At 38.2% G+C, this 17795-nt stretch overlaps 3 protein-coding genes and 1 pseudogene across 3 annotated transcripts; 2 read left to right on the forward strand and 2 right to left on the reverse strand.

Annotated features, from left to right (window-relative positions):
* On the forward strand, window positions 17-1330 carry LOC104765808 (phosphatidylinositol 3,4,5-trisphosphate 3-phosphatase and protein-tyrosine-phosphatase PTEN2A-like). Its single transcript, XM_010489582.2, has 4 exons — window positions 17-108; window positions 198-328; window positions 425-494; window positions 612-1330. The coding sequence occupies exons 2-4, from the start codon at window positions 237-239 to the stop codon at window positions 1125-1127; spliced, it is 678 nt and encodes a 225-aa protein (XP_010487884.1). The 5' UTR covers window positions 17-108; window positions 198-236; the 3' UTR covers window positions 1128-1330.
* On the reverse strand, window positions 7188-9378 carry LOC104765810. Its single transcript, XM_010489585.1, has 3 exons — window positions 8404-9378; window positions 7914-8308; window positions 7188-7766 (listed from the first exon to the last, which is right to left on the reverse strand). Exons 1-3 carry the CDS (start codon window positions 9314-9316, stop codon window positions 7374-7376), a joined length of 1701 nt encoding a protein of 566 aa, XP_010487887.1. The 5' UTR covers window positions 9317-9378; the 3' UTR covers window positions 7188-7373.
* LOC104767641 lies at window positions 11331-12443 on the reverse strand (annotated as a pseudogene).
* On the forward strand, window positions 13580-16112 carry LOC104765811 (RNA pseudouridine synthase 4, mitochondrial-like). Its single transcript, XM_010489586.1, has 10 exons — window positions 13580-13974; window positions 14077-14139; window positions 14231-14386; window positions 14483-14530; window positions 14621-14701; window positions 14800-14913; window positions 15030-15131; window positions 15285-15396; window positions 15484-15530; window positions 15622-16112. Exons 1-10 carry the CDS (start codon window positions 13618-13620, stop codon window positions 15985-15987), a joined length of 1446 nt encoding a protein of 481 aa, XP_010487888.1. The 5' UTR covers window positions 13580-13617; the 3' UTR covers window positions 15988-16112.

The raw sequence follows: 17795 nt of genomic DNA on the forward strand, positions 1-17795 counted from the left end.
CATGACAACATATAAAGCCAGTATCATGCAGAGCTAACATCTTACTGTAAATTATATGCAGGTGTTCTCTTTACCACGAAAAAACATCCTCGGACCAAGGATCTCTCGGTACGTTATTGTTATTACCTTGTCGTTATCTAGTATTTTGTTAAGGCCTTTGTAAATTCACATTTAGTGGAATTTTTATGATTTTGCAGCCTGAAGACTTTTGGTTCAGTGCCCCAAAGAAAGGGGTTATGGTCTTCGCCTTACCCGGAGAGCCAGGTCTAACAGAATTGGCTGGGGACTTCAAAATCCATTTTCATGACCGCCAAGGAGATTTTTACTGGTTAGGAAGCTAGGACCGTTATCCAAAACTCATTATTACTTACATCTCTTTTATATTTTGCTTCTCTCACTACTATTTTTTGAATGCTCTTGTCAGCTGGTTAAACACGACAATGATGGAAAATAGAGTGATCCTAAAAACCAGTGAGCTTGACGCGTTTGACAAGGTATAATATAACTGAATCCTTGACTCTGTGTGTGAAGTCTGATTGGGGGGTCTTTCTCCATCAATCCTCCTGTTTTGAAATGATATATCTTTGTGTTTAACCTTTGTTTCAATGCAGAGGAAGCTACCGTCGCCTGGATTTATGGTTGAAGTTGTTCTTGCTGATATAAATGCAACAATCCCTACGAACCCTAGTTCTGAAACAGCATCCACAACACCGGAAGAAACTCCAGCAGCTAATGCTTCCCCCGTAGACGGCTCTGCATCGGTTCCAGGACCCAATAAAGAAACAGAGAATCCTGATAAGGACGATGTGTTCTCTGATAACGAAGGAGACTCGACTGGCCCGACCAAAACCACATCATCGGCTTCTTCTCAAACCCCAGAAGCCAAACGGAGTGCAGATGAAACCTCTGTTCTCGCTAAAGCGACTGAGAAAGTGTCTCTTTCTGGAAACAAGGGATCATCACAGCCCGTGCAAGGAGGAACAACGGTTAGCAAGGCTGAAGCAACAGAGAAACCCTCTGGGGCTGGGGTCAATCCTTCTTCAAGCTCAGAGAGTGAGTTCAAAGTCATGGCTGCTGATGCATCAGTGTTCTCATTTGGGGATGAAGACGACTTTGAAAGCGATTGAAGAAAGGGTGATCAAAAGAAGGAAGATGTGTACATAAAAACAGGGAATGTTAAATCCATTCATTGTGTTGTGATGTTGAATTCTACGGTTTTTTTTTTGCTTTACCGTATCGCTCTGTTCTTTTAGTATTATACTGCACAAAATTATACATTGGTCTTACGTCTTTGTGTTATATGACTTTAGTATTTGGAATCATAAAACAATCAATGATTTCTTACCTCGTCGTAAGTAGAGAGATACTTCCAAAATCCATTTTTCCTTGGCATTAGGTCGAATCTTCTACTTGTTTATCTAATAAACAGACGACTACTAACGCCATGCGAAGTCTGACGGTGAGGGTTTAACTCCTTGGCGAAGACCTCGCTCCACGAACCACTTGCTCCCAATCCTATTCTTATCATATAGGCCAATAAAAGCCTCTCAAATTTCGTCGAATCATATAAAACCTCTACTGAAAAGAACATATTTGTGAATCATTAATAGATAAGTCTTTTCTTGGTTTAGAGTTAAAGAAAAACAAGTTATTTAATTTGACCAAAGCAACGTACGTTTGCGCTTCCTAAACCATTTTTAGGAAGTGAGAATGTGAGATGATGATGTTTCATATTCTACGTATCCTTCCACCTTTATGGGAGAATCACTTCATCATAAATTAAGTGAATAACTTATCCACATGCAGATGCTACTTTTTTATATAGCATATTTTGTTGGAGTGTAACCAACATTACTCAAAATTAGTATTAATCAAGGGAAACAATTTCTTGCTAGAAGAAAACTAATAAATTTTAAAATCAGCTGATGGTTTAATTTCTGCTAGTTTTTAGTTTGTTTTACTATTTCTATATAAAGAAAAAATTAGAAAAAACTAATCTTTCAAGTCATTCTAACTCACAGTCTAATTTGGAGTTTTCTACTACTGATTTATTAGATACTGCTTCGTTTGCATCAAAGTTTGTTTCTAATATTATCTTTTCATATTCTTCATTAAACCATATAGAATTTAAGAACACAAAAGTTAAAAGAATTACTCTCTTTTATTAATCTCTAGGAAAATCTCTCAAAACCTAAAGCACTCTTATTCTCTCTTAAACTCTTAAAGGTATACCACACTTTGGCAATTCTTTATATAGAGAGATTTCTAGACTAATTTCCTTTTTCACAATAGGTAAACTAACATTATTTAGATGACTCCTAAATAGAAATAATCCTATTCCATAACTTGGTAGGATTGGGATAGCTTGCTCTCCAAGCTATCTTCAAGCTTAACCAACATTCTCCCCCTTAAGCTTGAAATCGCATTTTGACACATCTTGAACTCCAAGAAGATCTCTCATCTCCTTAAATTTAATCCTACCAAGAGCTTTGGTTAGAATATCAGCTTTCTGTTCCTCACCAGAAATGTGCTCCACCTCCACATGTTCATTCTCTACACAGTCACGTATAAAATGATATCTCTTGTGGATGTGCTTGCTACGACCATGGAAAACAGGGTTCCTAGTGAGTGCTATTGCTGACTTGTTATCTAGTAAAATCGAGACCTTCTCACAAGGTTCTCCGGTAACTTCACCTAGGATCTCTTGTAACCAGATCGCTTGCTTTGCCGCCTCTGTAGCAGCCATAAATTCAGCTTCACACGACGACAGAGCCACCGTATCAAGCTTATGAGAATACCAAGTATTAGGACACTCATTCAGATAGAAGACATGACCACCCGTACTTCTACCATCATCTTCGTCCACATTGTGACTGCTGTCACTGAAGTCGACCAGTCAAGCATTCTTCTCTCGCTTATAAATAAGACCGTATGAACGAGTTCCCTGCAAATATCTCAGTATCTGTTTTAACGCGGCACTGTGAGACTCCTTGGGATCATGCATGTAACGACTTAGAACACCAACAGAGTACGCAAGATCAGGACGAGTCTGAATCAAGTAACGAAGACATCCAATTTTTCTCCGATACTCCTTAACATCAATGCTCTTCTCAACTTGAGCCTTAGAAAACTTAACACCAAAGTCCATGGGTATATGAACTGCATTACACTCTCCCATACCAGTTTCACTCAGGATCTTGTCAGCATATCTTTCTTGTGTAAGAATAATACCAAAGTCGGATTGAGAAACATCAATGTCGAGGTAGTACGTAAGCTTACCGAGGTCACTCATATCAAATTTCAACGCCATTCGCCGTTTAAAGTCTAGGATTACTTCAAGACTCGAACCTGTGACAAGGAGATCATCAACGTACACAGCCACAATAAGACGATGCTCCTTCTCTTGCTTATGAAACATAGATGGTTCCTTAGAACACTTTACGAAGTTAAGCTTCTTGAGAATCTGATTCAGCTTATTGTTCCAAGCTCTAGGTGCTTGTCGAAGTCCGTATAAGGCCTTATTTAACTTGTAGACTTTGTCCTCACTTCCTAGGATGACAAACCTTCTGGCTGATTAACATAAACATCCTCTTTCAGCTCCCCATGAAGAAACACAGTTTTTACATCAAGATGATGTATCTCCCATATGTTAGAGGCTGCTAGAGCGATGATAAAACGAATTGTTTCAATGCATGCTACAGGGGCAAACACCTCATCAAAATCAATCCCATGACGCTGCACATAACCCTTCGCCACAAGCCGTTCCTTATACTTGTTTATGCTTCCGTCAGAGTTGCGTTTAATCTTAAATACCCACTTTACACCGATAGGCTTAGCTCTAGGAGGAAGATCGACCAGATTCCATGTATTATTCTTGATAATCGAGGACATTTCTTCTTGACACGCTTGTAGCCAAACTTCCTCACTCTTAGCTTCATTAAAATCCCATGGCTCCTCATTGAGTGCAAACAGCAGACGCTCGACCTCTGTTTATGCAAATAGAATATAGTCCTGTAGATAGCTTGGTTTCCTCGTTACTCTTGTTGACCTTTGGAGTTCTTGTACTTCTTGATTCTGATCCTCTACCTCCTCATGATCATCTTGATCTAGGTCCTTTTCCGTTTCAGGAAACTCATTTTCTTCTACTTACTCTATCGAAACTGCGACTCTGTTCTCAACTCTGTTCGCGACTCTGTTCGCGACTCTGTTCACAAGTGTCCTCTGTTTTTCCGTAACTCCCTCCTTCTCTTAAACCGTTATTACCAAAAGCTCCAAATGTAAGAATGAACGTTCCTGAACCATCAACATCTTCATTACCTGTATTACACTATCGCCAACTCTTCTCTTCATCAAAAACTACATCTCTACTCACTGTTATTCTTCGACTTGTCGGATCCAACAAATGATAAGCCTTTGATCCTGGCTCAGTTCCAAGGTGCACAAGCATTCTAGTTCTACCATCAAGCTTCTTCAGGTGTTGAACTTCTGTCTTCGGATAACTTATACATCCGAATACTCGGAGGTGCTCCACATTCGGCTTCTTCCCTTTAAATGCTTCATATGGGGTTTGATTAACAAGTGCTCTGGTAGCCACTCTATTTATTAGATATGTAGTATGTCTAATAGCTTCTCCCCATAGATAATTAGGCATATTCATATGCTTTAAGAGGCTCCTGGTCATCTCCATCATTGTTCGATTTTGTCGTTCTACTACACCATTCTACTGAGGTGTATAAGGTGCGGTTAACTGCCTTTTGATTCCAGCTTCTTCCAAAAACGTTGAAACTCATGTGATAGGAACTCACCACCTCGATCAGTTTGAAACATTTTGATTGTCATGCCTGTCTCGTTCAACTGCTGCCTTGAAGACTTTAAACTTGCTAAAAGCTTCGCTTTTTTCTTTCAAAAGAAGTGTCCACATGTAGCGTGAGCAATCATCTATCAGAACAAAGACATACCGGTTCCTAGACAGTGTAGATGGAGTAATAGGGCCACAAAGATCCCCATGGATAAGCTCTAGTACATGTGTTGCTCGAAACGATGTTGACTGTGGAAAAAACTCTTCTCACCTGTTTACCAAGTAAGCATGATGCACAAACCTCCTTCTCAACCTCAAGGTTTGGCATTCCTAAGAAAAGTTTCTGCTTTTCATTGTCTTCATGCTTTCGCTTCCAATATGTCCTAATCCAGAATGCCACTTGCTTGAATTACCAGAAGATATAAGCTGTAGACACTTGGAGTTCTCTGTTTCCATAGGTACCTTGTACAACCGATTTCTAGACCTTGCAGCTTTTACCGACAATCGACCGTCCTGATCACGTAATGTCAACACGTCACCACGCATCCGAACGTCACACATGGACTCAGTAGCCTGTCCAAGGCTTATAATATTGCTTCTTAAGTCAGGTATGAAGTAGACATCAGCTAAAATCTTGCGATCGCCATTCTTAGTAACAAAGAGAATTGATCCTTTGCCTTTTATGTCTATGCGTGAGTCGTCTCCAAACCTGACCTTACCTGTGACTGTCTCATCAAGCTTTGAGAAATAGGACCGATTCCCAGTCATGTGGTTACTTGCCCTATTGTCTAAGTACCACACATCATCACCATCAATATGAGTTTCAAACTCGTTTGTTTTCACATTACGCTCATTAAGATAAACTACTTCGTGCATCATCAATGCGTCAGCGGTTTGTGTGTCCTCTTCATCATTCTCATGGGTCTCCTGCAACTTAAGTAGTATGTCCGGACAATTAGACGCATAGTGTCCTACTTTATCACAACGATAGCAAGTCACTTTAGATGTTTCCCTTTCTTGTCTATATCCATCATTATAGCGATCACGTCATCCACGTCCTCTTCCGCGACCATAAAATCTACCACCTTGACCTCTGCCTTTGCCTCTTCCTGCATTATAGCTGTCTTGATAGGGTTGATGATCCGTATTTGCATACATGAGGTTCCCTTGATCATCATGTAGAGCTTCTTCTTCACCACTAATTCTTTCTTCATAAGCTTTTAAACGACCAACAATAACTTCGAAAGAAGTGGTGTTTAGATCGAGCACCTGTTCAAGAGCAGCAACAATGTGTATGTATTTCCTCCTTAGCAGGCTGTTAAGAAACTTCTTTACAAGCTTTGGTTCTTCGATATCTTCTCCTAAAGATGTTGATTTTGTTGAAAGTTCAGAGAGTCTTCCAACAAAATCATCAATTGTGTCGGATTCTTTCATCTTGATCCTATCAAACTCAGCAATCAATGTTTGAAGTCTCGCTTCTTTAACCCTCTCAGCTCCGATGTGCCTGGTTTTTATTGCATCCCAAACTGCCTTGGAGGTTTTAAGATTACCAACTTGCAAGAGTAAGGCTTCTGGAATTGATTGGAAGAGAAGAGCTCTAGCCATGTCGTTTTTCTCTATATCATCTTCCCCTGGTTCCATGGTCTCCCACACTTTGTTAACCTTTAGCGCCACCGTCATACGCATCGACCACACTGTATAGTTGACCGAGTTCAGCATAGGACATTGTATTGAGGACGGACCGTTCTCCTTTGATTTGCTAGTTGCAGTTGCAAAATTTGCAGGAATTAAATCATCCATGTTAGCTACACACAACGACTTCTCCTCCCTGGTTTCTTCTTCTTTACCACGCCGAGGATAAACAGAACAAGGATCTTTTGCTCTGATACCAAATATAGAATTTAAGAATACAAAAGTTAAAAGAATTACTCTTTTTTATTAATCTTTAGGAAAATCTCTCAAAACCTAAAGCCCTCTTATTCTCTCTTAAACTCTTAAAGGAATACCACACCTTGGCAACTCTTTATATAGAGAGATCTCTAGACTAATTTCCTTTTACATAATAGGTAAACTAACATTATTTAGATGACTCCTAAATAGAAATAATCCTATTCCATAACTTGGTAGATTGGGATAGCTTGCTCTCCAAGCTAACTTCAAGCTTAACCAACAAACCAAAGAAAGTAAATAAGTATGTCTCAGCTAGAGAAACGCTGACAGCCTGACATACGGATAGGGAGATACCAGCTTTGATGCTCTGACTCGTATCTAGTTTTTATTTTGATATACGTTACATACTTGCATTTTACAAGTTTTCTGTTGTTGTCAAGATATATTCGAATTTTTTCAAAATCATTAAATCTTGTAAAGCAAACATTAAGAAAATCAGTATAAATTCACATTTCAATAAATTCGGGAAAAATAAAATTACATGTATTATTACATGTTTCCTTTTTCTCGATAATAATATTGTTATAGGAAAAAACAACCATGTTACACATTTTATTAAGTTATAATATTATAGTTACCAATTTGTATAATGGTATATAGTAGTAAAAGGAGCAGGAGGAGTGTCCTATCTCTTGCAGACCACTCCCTTGCCACCTACGCCACTGGCACAACTCATCTCAGGGAGCTCCAATAATTTGCTCTGTCCACCGTTGCTTGCTTCGTTACCGGTGAACCTTGCGGCTGAGCAGTCAGGTGCAAAAAGTCCGCTGGTCTGGAATTCTCTGTCACCACCCATCACAGGCATGTGGACTCCGATCTTAACTCGGCTAACGTAGTTAGACCTATAAGTCTGTCCCAAAACACCATCAACATTGTCGCTAAGGTCTTGGAACTTGAAGCCGAGGTCAAGATGAGCTAGACAGTCGTCTTCCTTCACGTCATAGCCATGGATTCTTGAATCTTCCATTGTTATTGGCACCACTCTTGCTGTGATCTTAAGCAAACCCTCTACTTCAACCTGAAAATAAATACATTGATTGACTACTATTAAGCATTAAGTTTATATATGAAGATAGTATAGTATTACTTGAGATCATCTTTCTATGATTGAATTTGTTCTTTTAAGCGACCGTGTGGCTAAAGTAATAAATTTTTTAGGGCATACCTCGAGGTTGTTAGTGTCAGCGTTGACTCGCTTGACAGAGACCTGAGGGTATACTCCAGGGGAAGAAGTCCATGTTGCACCGTCTAGCTGAGGGAGTGAGATAACGTTTCCGTCGAAAGAGACGGCGATCCGGTCAACGGAATCGTCCCACGTGGCAGTCTTGAGGGCTCCGACGTATAAACGGTGAGTGCCGAAGAGCATGGCAATGGATTGGACCCATGTGAAGTCACGTGCCATACCTGGTCTACGTTTGCCGATGAAATGTGCGTTGATGTGAAGATTAGGATCAGAGATAAGGCAGAAGTTGGAGTCTTTCTTGCCGTGGAAGTAAAAAGTGAGACCATCTCCTCCAATGAAACGTGGGTCTTGGCAAACGGATCCTGGCTTGTCGCAATCTGCATCACAATATATCATGAATATTTAGCATACATTATGTAATTGAGTAATAAGGTATTTTTATGGAGGAGATCGATGGATTAAGATGACATACTGCAAAGTGGCTTGCAAGTGACGCAATCGACTTGACAAGAACGGGGACAAGCGGTAGGGCAAGTGTACTCAACTCCGTAACATGGAGATCCCTGCTTCCTACATCTAGCCCTTCTGACTCCGGCTCCTGCTTGGTCGTCTGATGGCGGGGGAACGTAAGGGGGAGAGCCAGGAGGAGTTGGGACGGAAGGTGTGGGAGTAGAACCTGGAGGAGTTGGGACGGAAGGTGTAGGAGTCGCGGGAGTAGATCCTGGAGGAGTTGGGACGGAAGGTGGAGTAGGAGTGGGACTTGGAACAGAGGGTGTAGGAGTTACAGGAGGAGAATATGGAGGGACTGGTGTCGTGGGTGTACCAGGAGGACTTGGCACGGAAGGTGTTGGAGTGGGGGGTGGTGGTGAAACTGGAGGAGTAGGACTTGGCACAGATGGTGTAGGAGTTGGAGGCGGTGGTGAAACTGGTGGAGTGGGACTTGGGACAGACGGTGTAGGAGTCGGAGGTGGTGGTGAAACTGGTGGAGTGGGACTTGGCACGGACGGCGTAGGAGTTGGAGGTGGTGGCGAAGCTGGCGGTGTAGGGCTTGGCACGGAAGGTGTAGGAGGTGGCGGTAAAACTGGTGGAACAGGAGCGGGAGGAGTGTATCCACCGTCATCGCCACCGTCATTGCCACCATCATCGTCAGCGGAAGGAGGGCCACATATGGGTTTGCAAGAGGCACATTCGACATGGCAAGTGTCAGGGCAGAACTTAGGACAAACATGTTCCAAGTTGTAGCAATGTTTGTACTTCTTGATCTTACATGTTGCGTGGCTTGGGTTCTTGGCTATTCCCGGTGGTGTATCAGCCATTGTTAATGCAAGTGATGCCAGGAGTATGCATCCCAATATTTGAAGTCGTGTGTGTTTGGCTAGATCCATTGCCAAACCGAACAAAGAAGATAGAAAGGTGTTTGTGTTTTTTTAGTTGTTGTGTGCCTTGGGATTTGATTGTATGAATGATGATGTGGTTCAAGTGCTCTGATACGGTTTATATAGATAGATATGTTGCGTTTTAAAATATCAAGTTGGGGTCTTTTTAATCTTTAAATAAGGGTTCCGATTTCTATGGAGCTTGCCTTTTAGGATAGCTACGTAATTTAACAATTATCAACACCTTTATACATAACTTATATTTTGTATGTACAAAGATGCTTCGAGTATTTTTATTGATCGCAAAACGGGTTCTAAGATATTAACAGTACGTAGGAGGTTAAAAGTTGAACAATATAATTGAGGTTATTGATGAAAGAGTACTCCTCCAAACTGAAAGAAAGAAGATTACAAAACAAATAAATAGCTAACTAGTCTACAATTGGTAAATATGATGGTATATATGATCTTAATTTGGTTCGAAACTAATACTGATCATCACCAAGATTTGTATATGTTATAAAAATACTAATCCCGTAGATGTTTATAAAACAAAGCCCTATATATGTTAAACTATTGTAAATATCATTTGATTGTCAAATGAGAAAAGGAAAAAGAAAATCATCATCGTAGTTGGTATATGTAAACAATTTTAGCGACAAGTCAGCTTCATATTTAAATTAATTAGGCAGTAGATATATACAATTAGCCATTAGGTATCTAATAATAATACCTATAGCAAAACTGAGTTTTTATTCCAATTCACTTTATGCATTTCTACGTATTACATAAATGGGATATTACTTAAACGTGTCGCTATTTGCAAGTTAATGGGGGAATCACTTTGCGATGAAGTGATCGGCATGCTACTCTCGTGTGTGGTAGCACATTTTGCTGATTACGTGAAACAATCGATTAGTTAACTGATCAGTTTTATGATCAAATTGGATTATATATATGTGAGTTTGACTTCAAATTCCGTAAAAAATTGCACATTTGAGTTAGCGCTAGGTTTTAAATTTAATCTACATTGGTTTTACCTCTTTTAATAAATAATTAAATATATATCTGTTAAGATGCCAAGTCGTTTATTTAACGTTTGTTAATTTTATGCGAAGGACAAGCACGCACGAGAACAACCTTTGACCTTTTTGGGATCACATGATGAAAAACAACACTGATAAGTCAAGCTATGACAACACCTTTACAGCTAGCTATATATGTTTGATTCATTTTTCTACTTTGTCTTATATTTGAAGAAACCTATTAGCCATTTAACATTTTCTCTGTTAGCGTTAACCAATTTCATCAAAATTAATATTATATATCGATCATTAGATTGTAAGTAAGCTTTATATGTTGATTCCACTTACATGCATGCTTTCGACTTTATAATGCGACTCAAAGGAGGCACCGACTATACAGGTCTAAAGTCCATTATTTAATTTTATTTGTTCTACACTTCTGTTATAGACAACACGGTCTTAACTAAACGCGTACTGTATTATTGGCTTTGTGGTTTTTAAGATCGATCAGGTTAAATTTTTATAATTTTTATCTTCTTTTGACACAAGAGTTATGGGTTTTCAATCTAGATTAGATCATTACCCATACTATAACACGGATTAAACTTTATATTTTGTGTAAAGAAATCCGCTTTCTTCACCTTAATCTGTCTCTTTATATAATTGATTATAATTTATCGGTTAAACTTATCTGTGTGAGTTTTACTCGTACAGTCAACATACATCCTCTTAGATTGATCGGCCTGAACCAGACCTGGCTGGCTCTTCAAGCTCGCTCAATAAAGATGCAGAACAATATAGACTAGAAAATTGAAGGTGAAACATAACTCGTCTTTATGTAAGAAAATATAATATAACTTGATCACAAATTTCAAAGACGGTGTTTTAATTAAAAGAAAGGAAATATATGAATTAGTGAAAAAACACAAGTTTATCAATTATTCAAGATTACAGTGAAGTAAATCCAAGAAAGTGAAGTTTGCCCTGTAGATGATTAATCATTCAGGGTGGATTTGAGTTAAACTTGGAACGTAACTAAACAAAAATGGCCAATTTGAAGCGAGTCCTAAATCCACTTGTCTCACTTGATTGTCCAGTCCAACAATGAAAACCATGTTATTGCCGTCGGTTCCATTATCAATACACACGAGGACTTTCTTGTCCTCACCGATCAAGAAGCTGACGCTTACGCAATGAAAAAAATCAGTAACTAGATTCAAATCCACTGCTACGAGCATGCTCCACGACACCTTTTCCGTCTCATCGATATCATTTGTCACCCATATCTCTGTCCTTGATGATGTATTTATGGGATGTAATAACACGGAAACTTTCTCTTGCCTAAAAACCGATAAAGCCATAACTAGATAATCAGCTTCAGTACACTGAGAGGGAAGAGGCAGACGTCCAAATCTCTCTGTTGTATAATCAAAAGTGAGTAGGAATACGACAAACTTTTCTTTTTTCTCACAAGCCATCCAGTAACCCTTTCCCTTCAAGAACTTGCCGTTATCAATACATCCTAAGTTGCAATCAGGAGTGACATCAACAACTCTCCATGAATTAGAGTTAAACTCATAGATTTCAAACCCTTTGTCGTCCATATAACCCCAACAGCACAAGATTTTGTAGCTCTTATCACCCGTTTTGCTGTCTTGGTAAGATCCAAGAGCATAGTATTCGTTTAGCTAGTGACCATGTCTTGTCTCGATCCACCGTTTTTGTCCAGTACACGGGTTCCAAACCACGATTCTAGTGCAATATTTGTCAATGCATAACAAAAAGCCGTCGCAGTGAAAGACCTCACAAACATCGAATTGATATAAGTTATTATAATACGGATCTGGTAGGCTAAGCTCACCTTTAACCTCTACGGATGGAACAACTCCATGGAGATAATTGAGGCTCACGGAACAAACCCTAAACTCATTCAACATGAAAATCAGAAAGTGTTTTGGGGATTTGTCCAAGTGATTTCTTGTGAATATCTTATCGTTTAATAAACTATTCCATCGTTTACGAGTAGATCGTAATTGCCTCAGAGATGCGGCTGGAACACGACAGAGTATCTTCTCTAGCAGATCGTTTGGTAGGTCTGACATTATCGTCATCCTTGTGATTAAATTCTTATTACAATACTCCCTCTGTATTCTGTATTATAATATATTATTTTTGTAGGATTTTCACTATAATTAAGAAAAATAATAAATTATTGTATTATTATTAAGTACTTTTGTTTTATATTTTTTTAATACTCATTTATATATTTAATCATTCATTGTAAAAGTAAAAATATTAATTATTGATTTGATTTTAAGAATAAAAGTACATTAAATACACTAAATAAATCATCCTTTGTGATACAAGGAAAAATTCTAGAAAGAAACCTATGTATTAATAGAGAAGCACTCTCACAACAAAAATTGATGTGTCGGGCTCACAAAGCTCATGTACTTTTTTAATAAATACATTTATTTTCATTATTATTTACATAAATATGCCATTGAAATATTATGAGCCAATGTTTTTTTCTATTAGTTTTTTAAAATGAAAGATTTAATCAACTATTAAATCTGAAAATGTATTTAACTATCATTTTTATAACCTATTTACTTATTAAAAATAAATTGTATTTCACAAACAGAAAAAAATTATTCATTTATTTACCACTTTTATCATTTTCTCATTGCATTTTTAAACTTAGGATTAGTTTAAATTGAATCGATTAGTCTAAAAAATATTGCTTTTATCTATGTAATGGTATAGTGATATAGATAATAATGTGAAATATAGAATATGTGAATTAGATTTTTAGAAACACAAAAAGACATCAAAACTTTCTACACGACCTTAAAATTCTTTTCCAAGTTCAAATAGTTCACGGGTAAAACGTATTTTACAAAAACAAAAAATAAACACAAATTTGAATAAACGAAAAAAAAATTACTTACATATTTTATTTTATACTAACAAATCTTATCAAATAACAATTTTACTCATAACATATTATTTAAAATTATTTATTCCGTAATTATTTATTTAAAATTATTTATTACGGATCGGTACCTAGTCATTGTTTATGATACAAAGGGGTAAAAAATAGTGACGCTGGCTAGTTAAATAGGGTTTCCGGTTCGGTTTTCTGGTCTTGTAATTAAACCGGTAAGCAATACAGAACCGACTGGTTTATTGTCTAAATTAAGACCATCATCGATCGGTTGTTCCATCGTCTCCCCCAAAACCCTCTTAAACCCTGATTTTGAATTTTGGATTAAACCCTAAAAAATGGCGAAATGGAGACTTGCGCCGGCGACGCTCCGTCGACATCTCCAATCCCAGTCGCCTACGATCTATTCCTTCAGGGATCCGACCAAATCCTTGTCTCCGGCGGCGGTTGCGGCGGCTCATCAGTGTCGCGGATACAGTACAGCTCAGACAGATGATTCAAGTGGGAAATGGGTAACTTTACCTTCTTTTTATCCCACCGTAGATGGCACCGCCGTAGGAAAGGAGCTCACTTCCGACGGAGACTCAATCAAAGGTTCAACGGATGGGTCAAACACGACGGCGCTTAGGTGGATACTTCGTTGTCGTCCCGATTTACCCAGGACTCTCGTTCAGAAACTCTTTCGTTTAAGACAGGTTCTACTCTATATTTCAAATCTTTTGTCTTCAACTCCTAATTGCATCCTCGTTTCTAGTTGAATCGTTGTTTGTCAGTTTCTTACAATGTAATTAATTCAGGTTAGGAGAGAAATGACTCTGAGTTGTGATGGTGATGCGCTACAAAGAAGCAAGCTTAAAAGGGTAAAATACTATTCTGTGATCTATTGATTGTAACAAGAACTGTTTTTTTTTTTTTTAAAAAGCTGATGGTCTTTGATTCTGATCATTGAAGGTGGCAGCTAAGGAATCTTTGAATGTAGGAGATAGAATTTTCCTTCCTCTGTCGGTAGACAATGGTGCGCCGTCGCAGCCGCTTGCTGCTAAGAAAGAAAACTTCCGTTGTAGTGCAGAAGAACGCAAATTCGTTTGCAGTTTGGTTTTGTTCAAGGTTTTGAAACTATCTGTACTCTTGGTTTGGTCTTTTGCTTATGTCGATGTTATATTGGTTGATAGATCTGAACTGAGTGAGTTAATAATGTGGCAGGATCCATCCATTATTGTTTTGAATAAACCTCATGGTATGGCTGTTCAAGTAAGTCAGTTATATTTTGCATTCTGATGGATTTTATAGATCATGTTCATGGAGCTTGTGAATATTGATAACACTTTTGCTCTTCAACAGGGTGGGACTGGGATCAAAACCAGTATCGATGAACTCGCTGCCACTTGCTTGACATTTGATAAATCAGAATCTCCCCGTCTGGTTAGTTAAGAGTTATAGAATTGTCTCTAAAAGAAATTGTATGAGGGTTTTGTGGAACCTAGTTCTTCTGCCTTATGCAAGTATCGTGTATGTGTTAGGTGCACAGACTTGACAGGGACTGTAGTGGACTTTTGGTGTTGGCAAGAACACAGACAGCTGCAACAGTTCTTCATTCCATATTCCGCGAGAAAACAACTGGTGCATCCGCATATGTAAAATCCTCGGCTTTCTCTCAGAACTTTGCCTTTCTTGAGAAGCTTCCTTGTCATGATTCGTGGGAAATACACATAAATTTCTCACACCAATGACTGTTTCTCTTGTCTCTTAGGGTGTCAAAAAGAACATAAAATCCTTGAAAAGAAAATATATGGCACTAGTAATCGGATGTCCAAGACGTAAAAAGGGACAGATTTCAGCGCCACTCAGAAAGGTCAGTCTACACTCTGTTTTAGCTAGAGTGTTTCTGTTTAATCCATTGAAGTTTTAGTCTATTTGATTTGTTTGTTCACACTCAATCTATTTCTTGTGTTGCTTTCTTAGAGTCATATTCTAAGCTAAAACATATGTGGAATATCTTGAGTAGGTGGTTGTGGATGATGGCAAATCTGATCGTATCACAGTTGATGACAATGGGGAACTCGTTTCTACTCAGCATGCTATCACCGAATACCGAGTGATTGAATCTTCACCACATGGTTAGTGGGGCAAATGAGATTTTCTTTTCAGTCATACTTAGATAAAATTATTTGGCCTTGAGTGTTTAGCATATTGTTAATTTGTAGGATACACATGGCTTGAGCTTCGCCCTTTAACCGGGAGAAAACATCAGGTCTTTGGAATATTCAGTTAATGTTTCAACGTTCTCTCTTTTAGTTTCTGTTTCTTGACAATCTGTTTGCAACTGTTCTTCGTTGCAACAGCTTCGTGTACACTGCGCAGAAGTTCTAGGAACACCGATAGTTGGGGACTATAAATATGGATGGCAAGCTCATAAAACCCGGGAACCATTAGTCTCTTCAGAAAACACCCCGTCCAAGCAATCATCATCTCCTTTTGGCTTGGATCTGGATGGTGGTGATGTCTCTTCAAAACAGCCACACCTTCATCTCCACTCAAAGCAAATCGACCTGCCAAACATATCTCAGCTCTTGGAGAAAATGGAGGTTTCTTCAGATTCTGATATTTCGGATATCGGTAGCCTTAAATTCGATGCTCCATTGCCTAGTCATATGCAGCTAAGCTTTAATTTGTTGAAACCAAAAGTCGAAGCTTGTGACAAAATCTAGATTTTTTTAATGAGGCCCCAAGCTTTCTTCTTTGTGTTCCTAAGGCTCCCAAGTAGTCACTGTGTTGTCTCTCTTTGGACCTTGAATATTCTCATACAAAGATAAATAAATTAGATTTTGAGTGACATTCTCATATAATTGATATGATTATTCGTCGTATGATTGAGACGATTAGCGCGTTTTGGATTCATGCTACAGTTGTTTGACTACGTAGTAGCTACATTCTCATATATTGTTAACTTTAAAAATATATGTCGCACTCCGAAAAACGAAAGGTGGGTGGACGAATAGCGATGAATAATTTGAGTATGAATATCGGTGACTCAGTACCTAACCGGAACAACAATGACTGGTTGATATTTAAAAATTATTGGAAAAAAAAAAGAAAAAAAAAATCTAAAATTTGACAAATTGTGAATTATCTCGTCTAAGGTCTCGGCTCCATTGTCTATGCTTCTCAATTCATTTCCGGTCTTACAATATCATGTTCTTTCTAGTTATTCTTGGAGGAATATATATGTAAGCCGAGACCCTTTAGTCATTATCATTGACATTCCGGTTAGTATTGCTTGTTTTAGCCATTTGTCATTGTTGGTCTGATGGGTCAATGGCTTTTGCTCTTCTTTCAGAAAAGCCAGTAGTGGAAAAACGTCAAGATGGAATGTTCCTTGTGGGCTTTATCTGTCTACGAAGCTTATTGCTTGGCTCGGGACCGTGGATGGCAATCGTGTGGCTTTGGGTTTCTCTCCTATTTGCAGACTTTGACTCTGGCACTGCGAGATGTATTTCTCGTCCTTCTTGCGACCTCCTTTTTCAGGGAATGGGTGTTTCGACACTTCAGGCGCAATATTAGAAGTTAGCAGTCTGGCAACATATCACACTCCCCATTTTTGGATGGCCTACTAGCATAGTAGTGCTCTTTATCTTTTGGGTCTTTAATTCCTTTGTTTTAGCTATTAAGCTTAGTTATGTTCCCTTGTGTTTTATGTCATGGTTTGTTGTATCATGTTTTGTAAACAACATATCAGGGTCAAGTCTCCTTCTGTGTAAGTTTATTGGTCTTTGTTGGACTTTGTAAACCTGTAACTTAATCTAATAAAGTGTTTACCGAAAAAAAAAAAATCTAAAGAGTAGCGTCGAATCTTTTACCAACTACACTTTTTAGTACATCACCTACTCCCCTCTCCTTGATGGTTTTGATCAAACGTCTTATTCCAGTCAGAAGTACACTTGAGAATAAAATAAAAATTATCCCTTAAATATACACACAACAAATACTACTTTATAATGTACGTTTAAAATTATGAAGAGTATTAAGCTAACAAGTTTCCCGTAACGCCACCGGCCGAAAAAACTAGTAATCATGTTTTACTTCATTAAACAACAAGAATAGCCACCTGAATTGATGATGCGTATCTTTTTTCTCAGCCTAGCTCTATATTAAATTTGTACAGTCCCTGTATAGATGTATCGGATATGTATCTCTCTATGCATGTCCAAGTCATGGTCTACATTAAAAAAAATATCTATATTCGAGGTTGGCTAAGTTACCAAACTCACTACGCTACGTTTTTTTGTTTGTGTTGAAAATTTAGTAAAAAGCATTAACATGTTGTAGTTGACATGTAATTTATATTTCTTTTGTTTCGTGTTAAATCAATTTTGGAAAAAAAAAATACATAGTTCTCTTTGGTTCCATTATTTTCTATCTTGATACTCGTAGTAGGTAAGGTTGTATAACATAAATGTAAGTATATCACATTATCACCACAATAACAAATAATGGTTGTACTACTGGAAAAATAAGA

Source organism: Camelina sativa, chromosome 19, assembly GCF_000633955.1.
Source record: "Camelina sativa cultivar DH55 chromosome 19, Cs, whole genome shotgun sequence".
NCBI classification, from domain to species: Eukaryota; Viridiplantae; Streptophyta; class Magnoliopsida; order Brassicales; family Brassicaceae; genus Camelina; species Camelina sativa.

Excerpts from the sequence above, each read along its gene's own strand:
- LOC104765808 (XM_010489582.2), top strand. The coding sequence starts at position 237 with ATGGTCTTCGCCTTACCCGGAGAGCCAGGTCTAACAGAATTGGCTGGG. Across the intron at positions 329-424 it reads CGCCAAGGAGATTTTTACTG|CTGGTTAAACACGACAATGA; the intron begins GTTAGGAAGCTA and ends TGCTCTTGTCAG. Across the intron at positions 495-611 it reads AGCTTGACGCGTTTGACAAG|AGGAAGCTACCGTCGCCTGG; the intron begins GTATAATATAAC and ends GTTTCAATGCAG.
- LOC104765811 (XM_010489586.1), top strand. The coding sequence starts at position 13,618 with ATGGCGAAATGGAGACTTGCGCCGGCGACGCTCCGTCGACATCTCCAA. Across the intron at positions 13,975-14,076 it reads AACTCTTTCGTTTAAGACAG|GTTAGGAGAGAAATGACTCT; the intron begins GTTCTACTCTAT and ends TAATTAATTCAG. Across the intron at positions 14,702-14,799 it reads AATCAGAATCTCCCCGTCTG|GTGCACAGACTTGACAGGGA; the intron begins GTTAGTTAAGAG and ends TGTATGTGTTAG.
- LOC104765810 (XM_010489585.1), bottom strand. The coding sequence starts at position 9,316 with ATGGATCTAGCCAAACACACACGACTTCAAATATTGGGATGCATACTC. Across the intron at positions 8,309-8,403 it reads CACTTGCAAGCCACTTTGCA|ATTGCGACAAGCCAGGATCC; the intron begins GTATGTCATCTT and ends ATTGTGATGCAG. Across the intron at positions 7,767-7,913 it reads CTGACACTAACAACCTCGAG|GTTGAAGTAGAGGGTTTGCT; the intron begins GTATGCCCTAAA and ends ATTTATTTTCAG.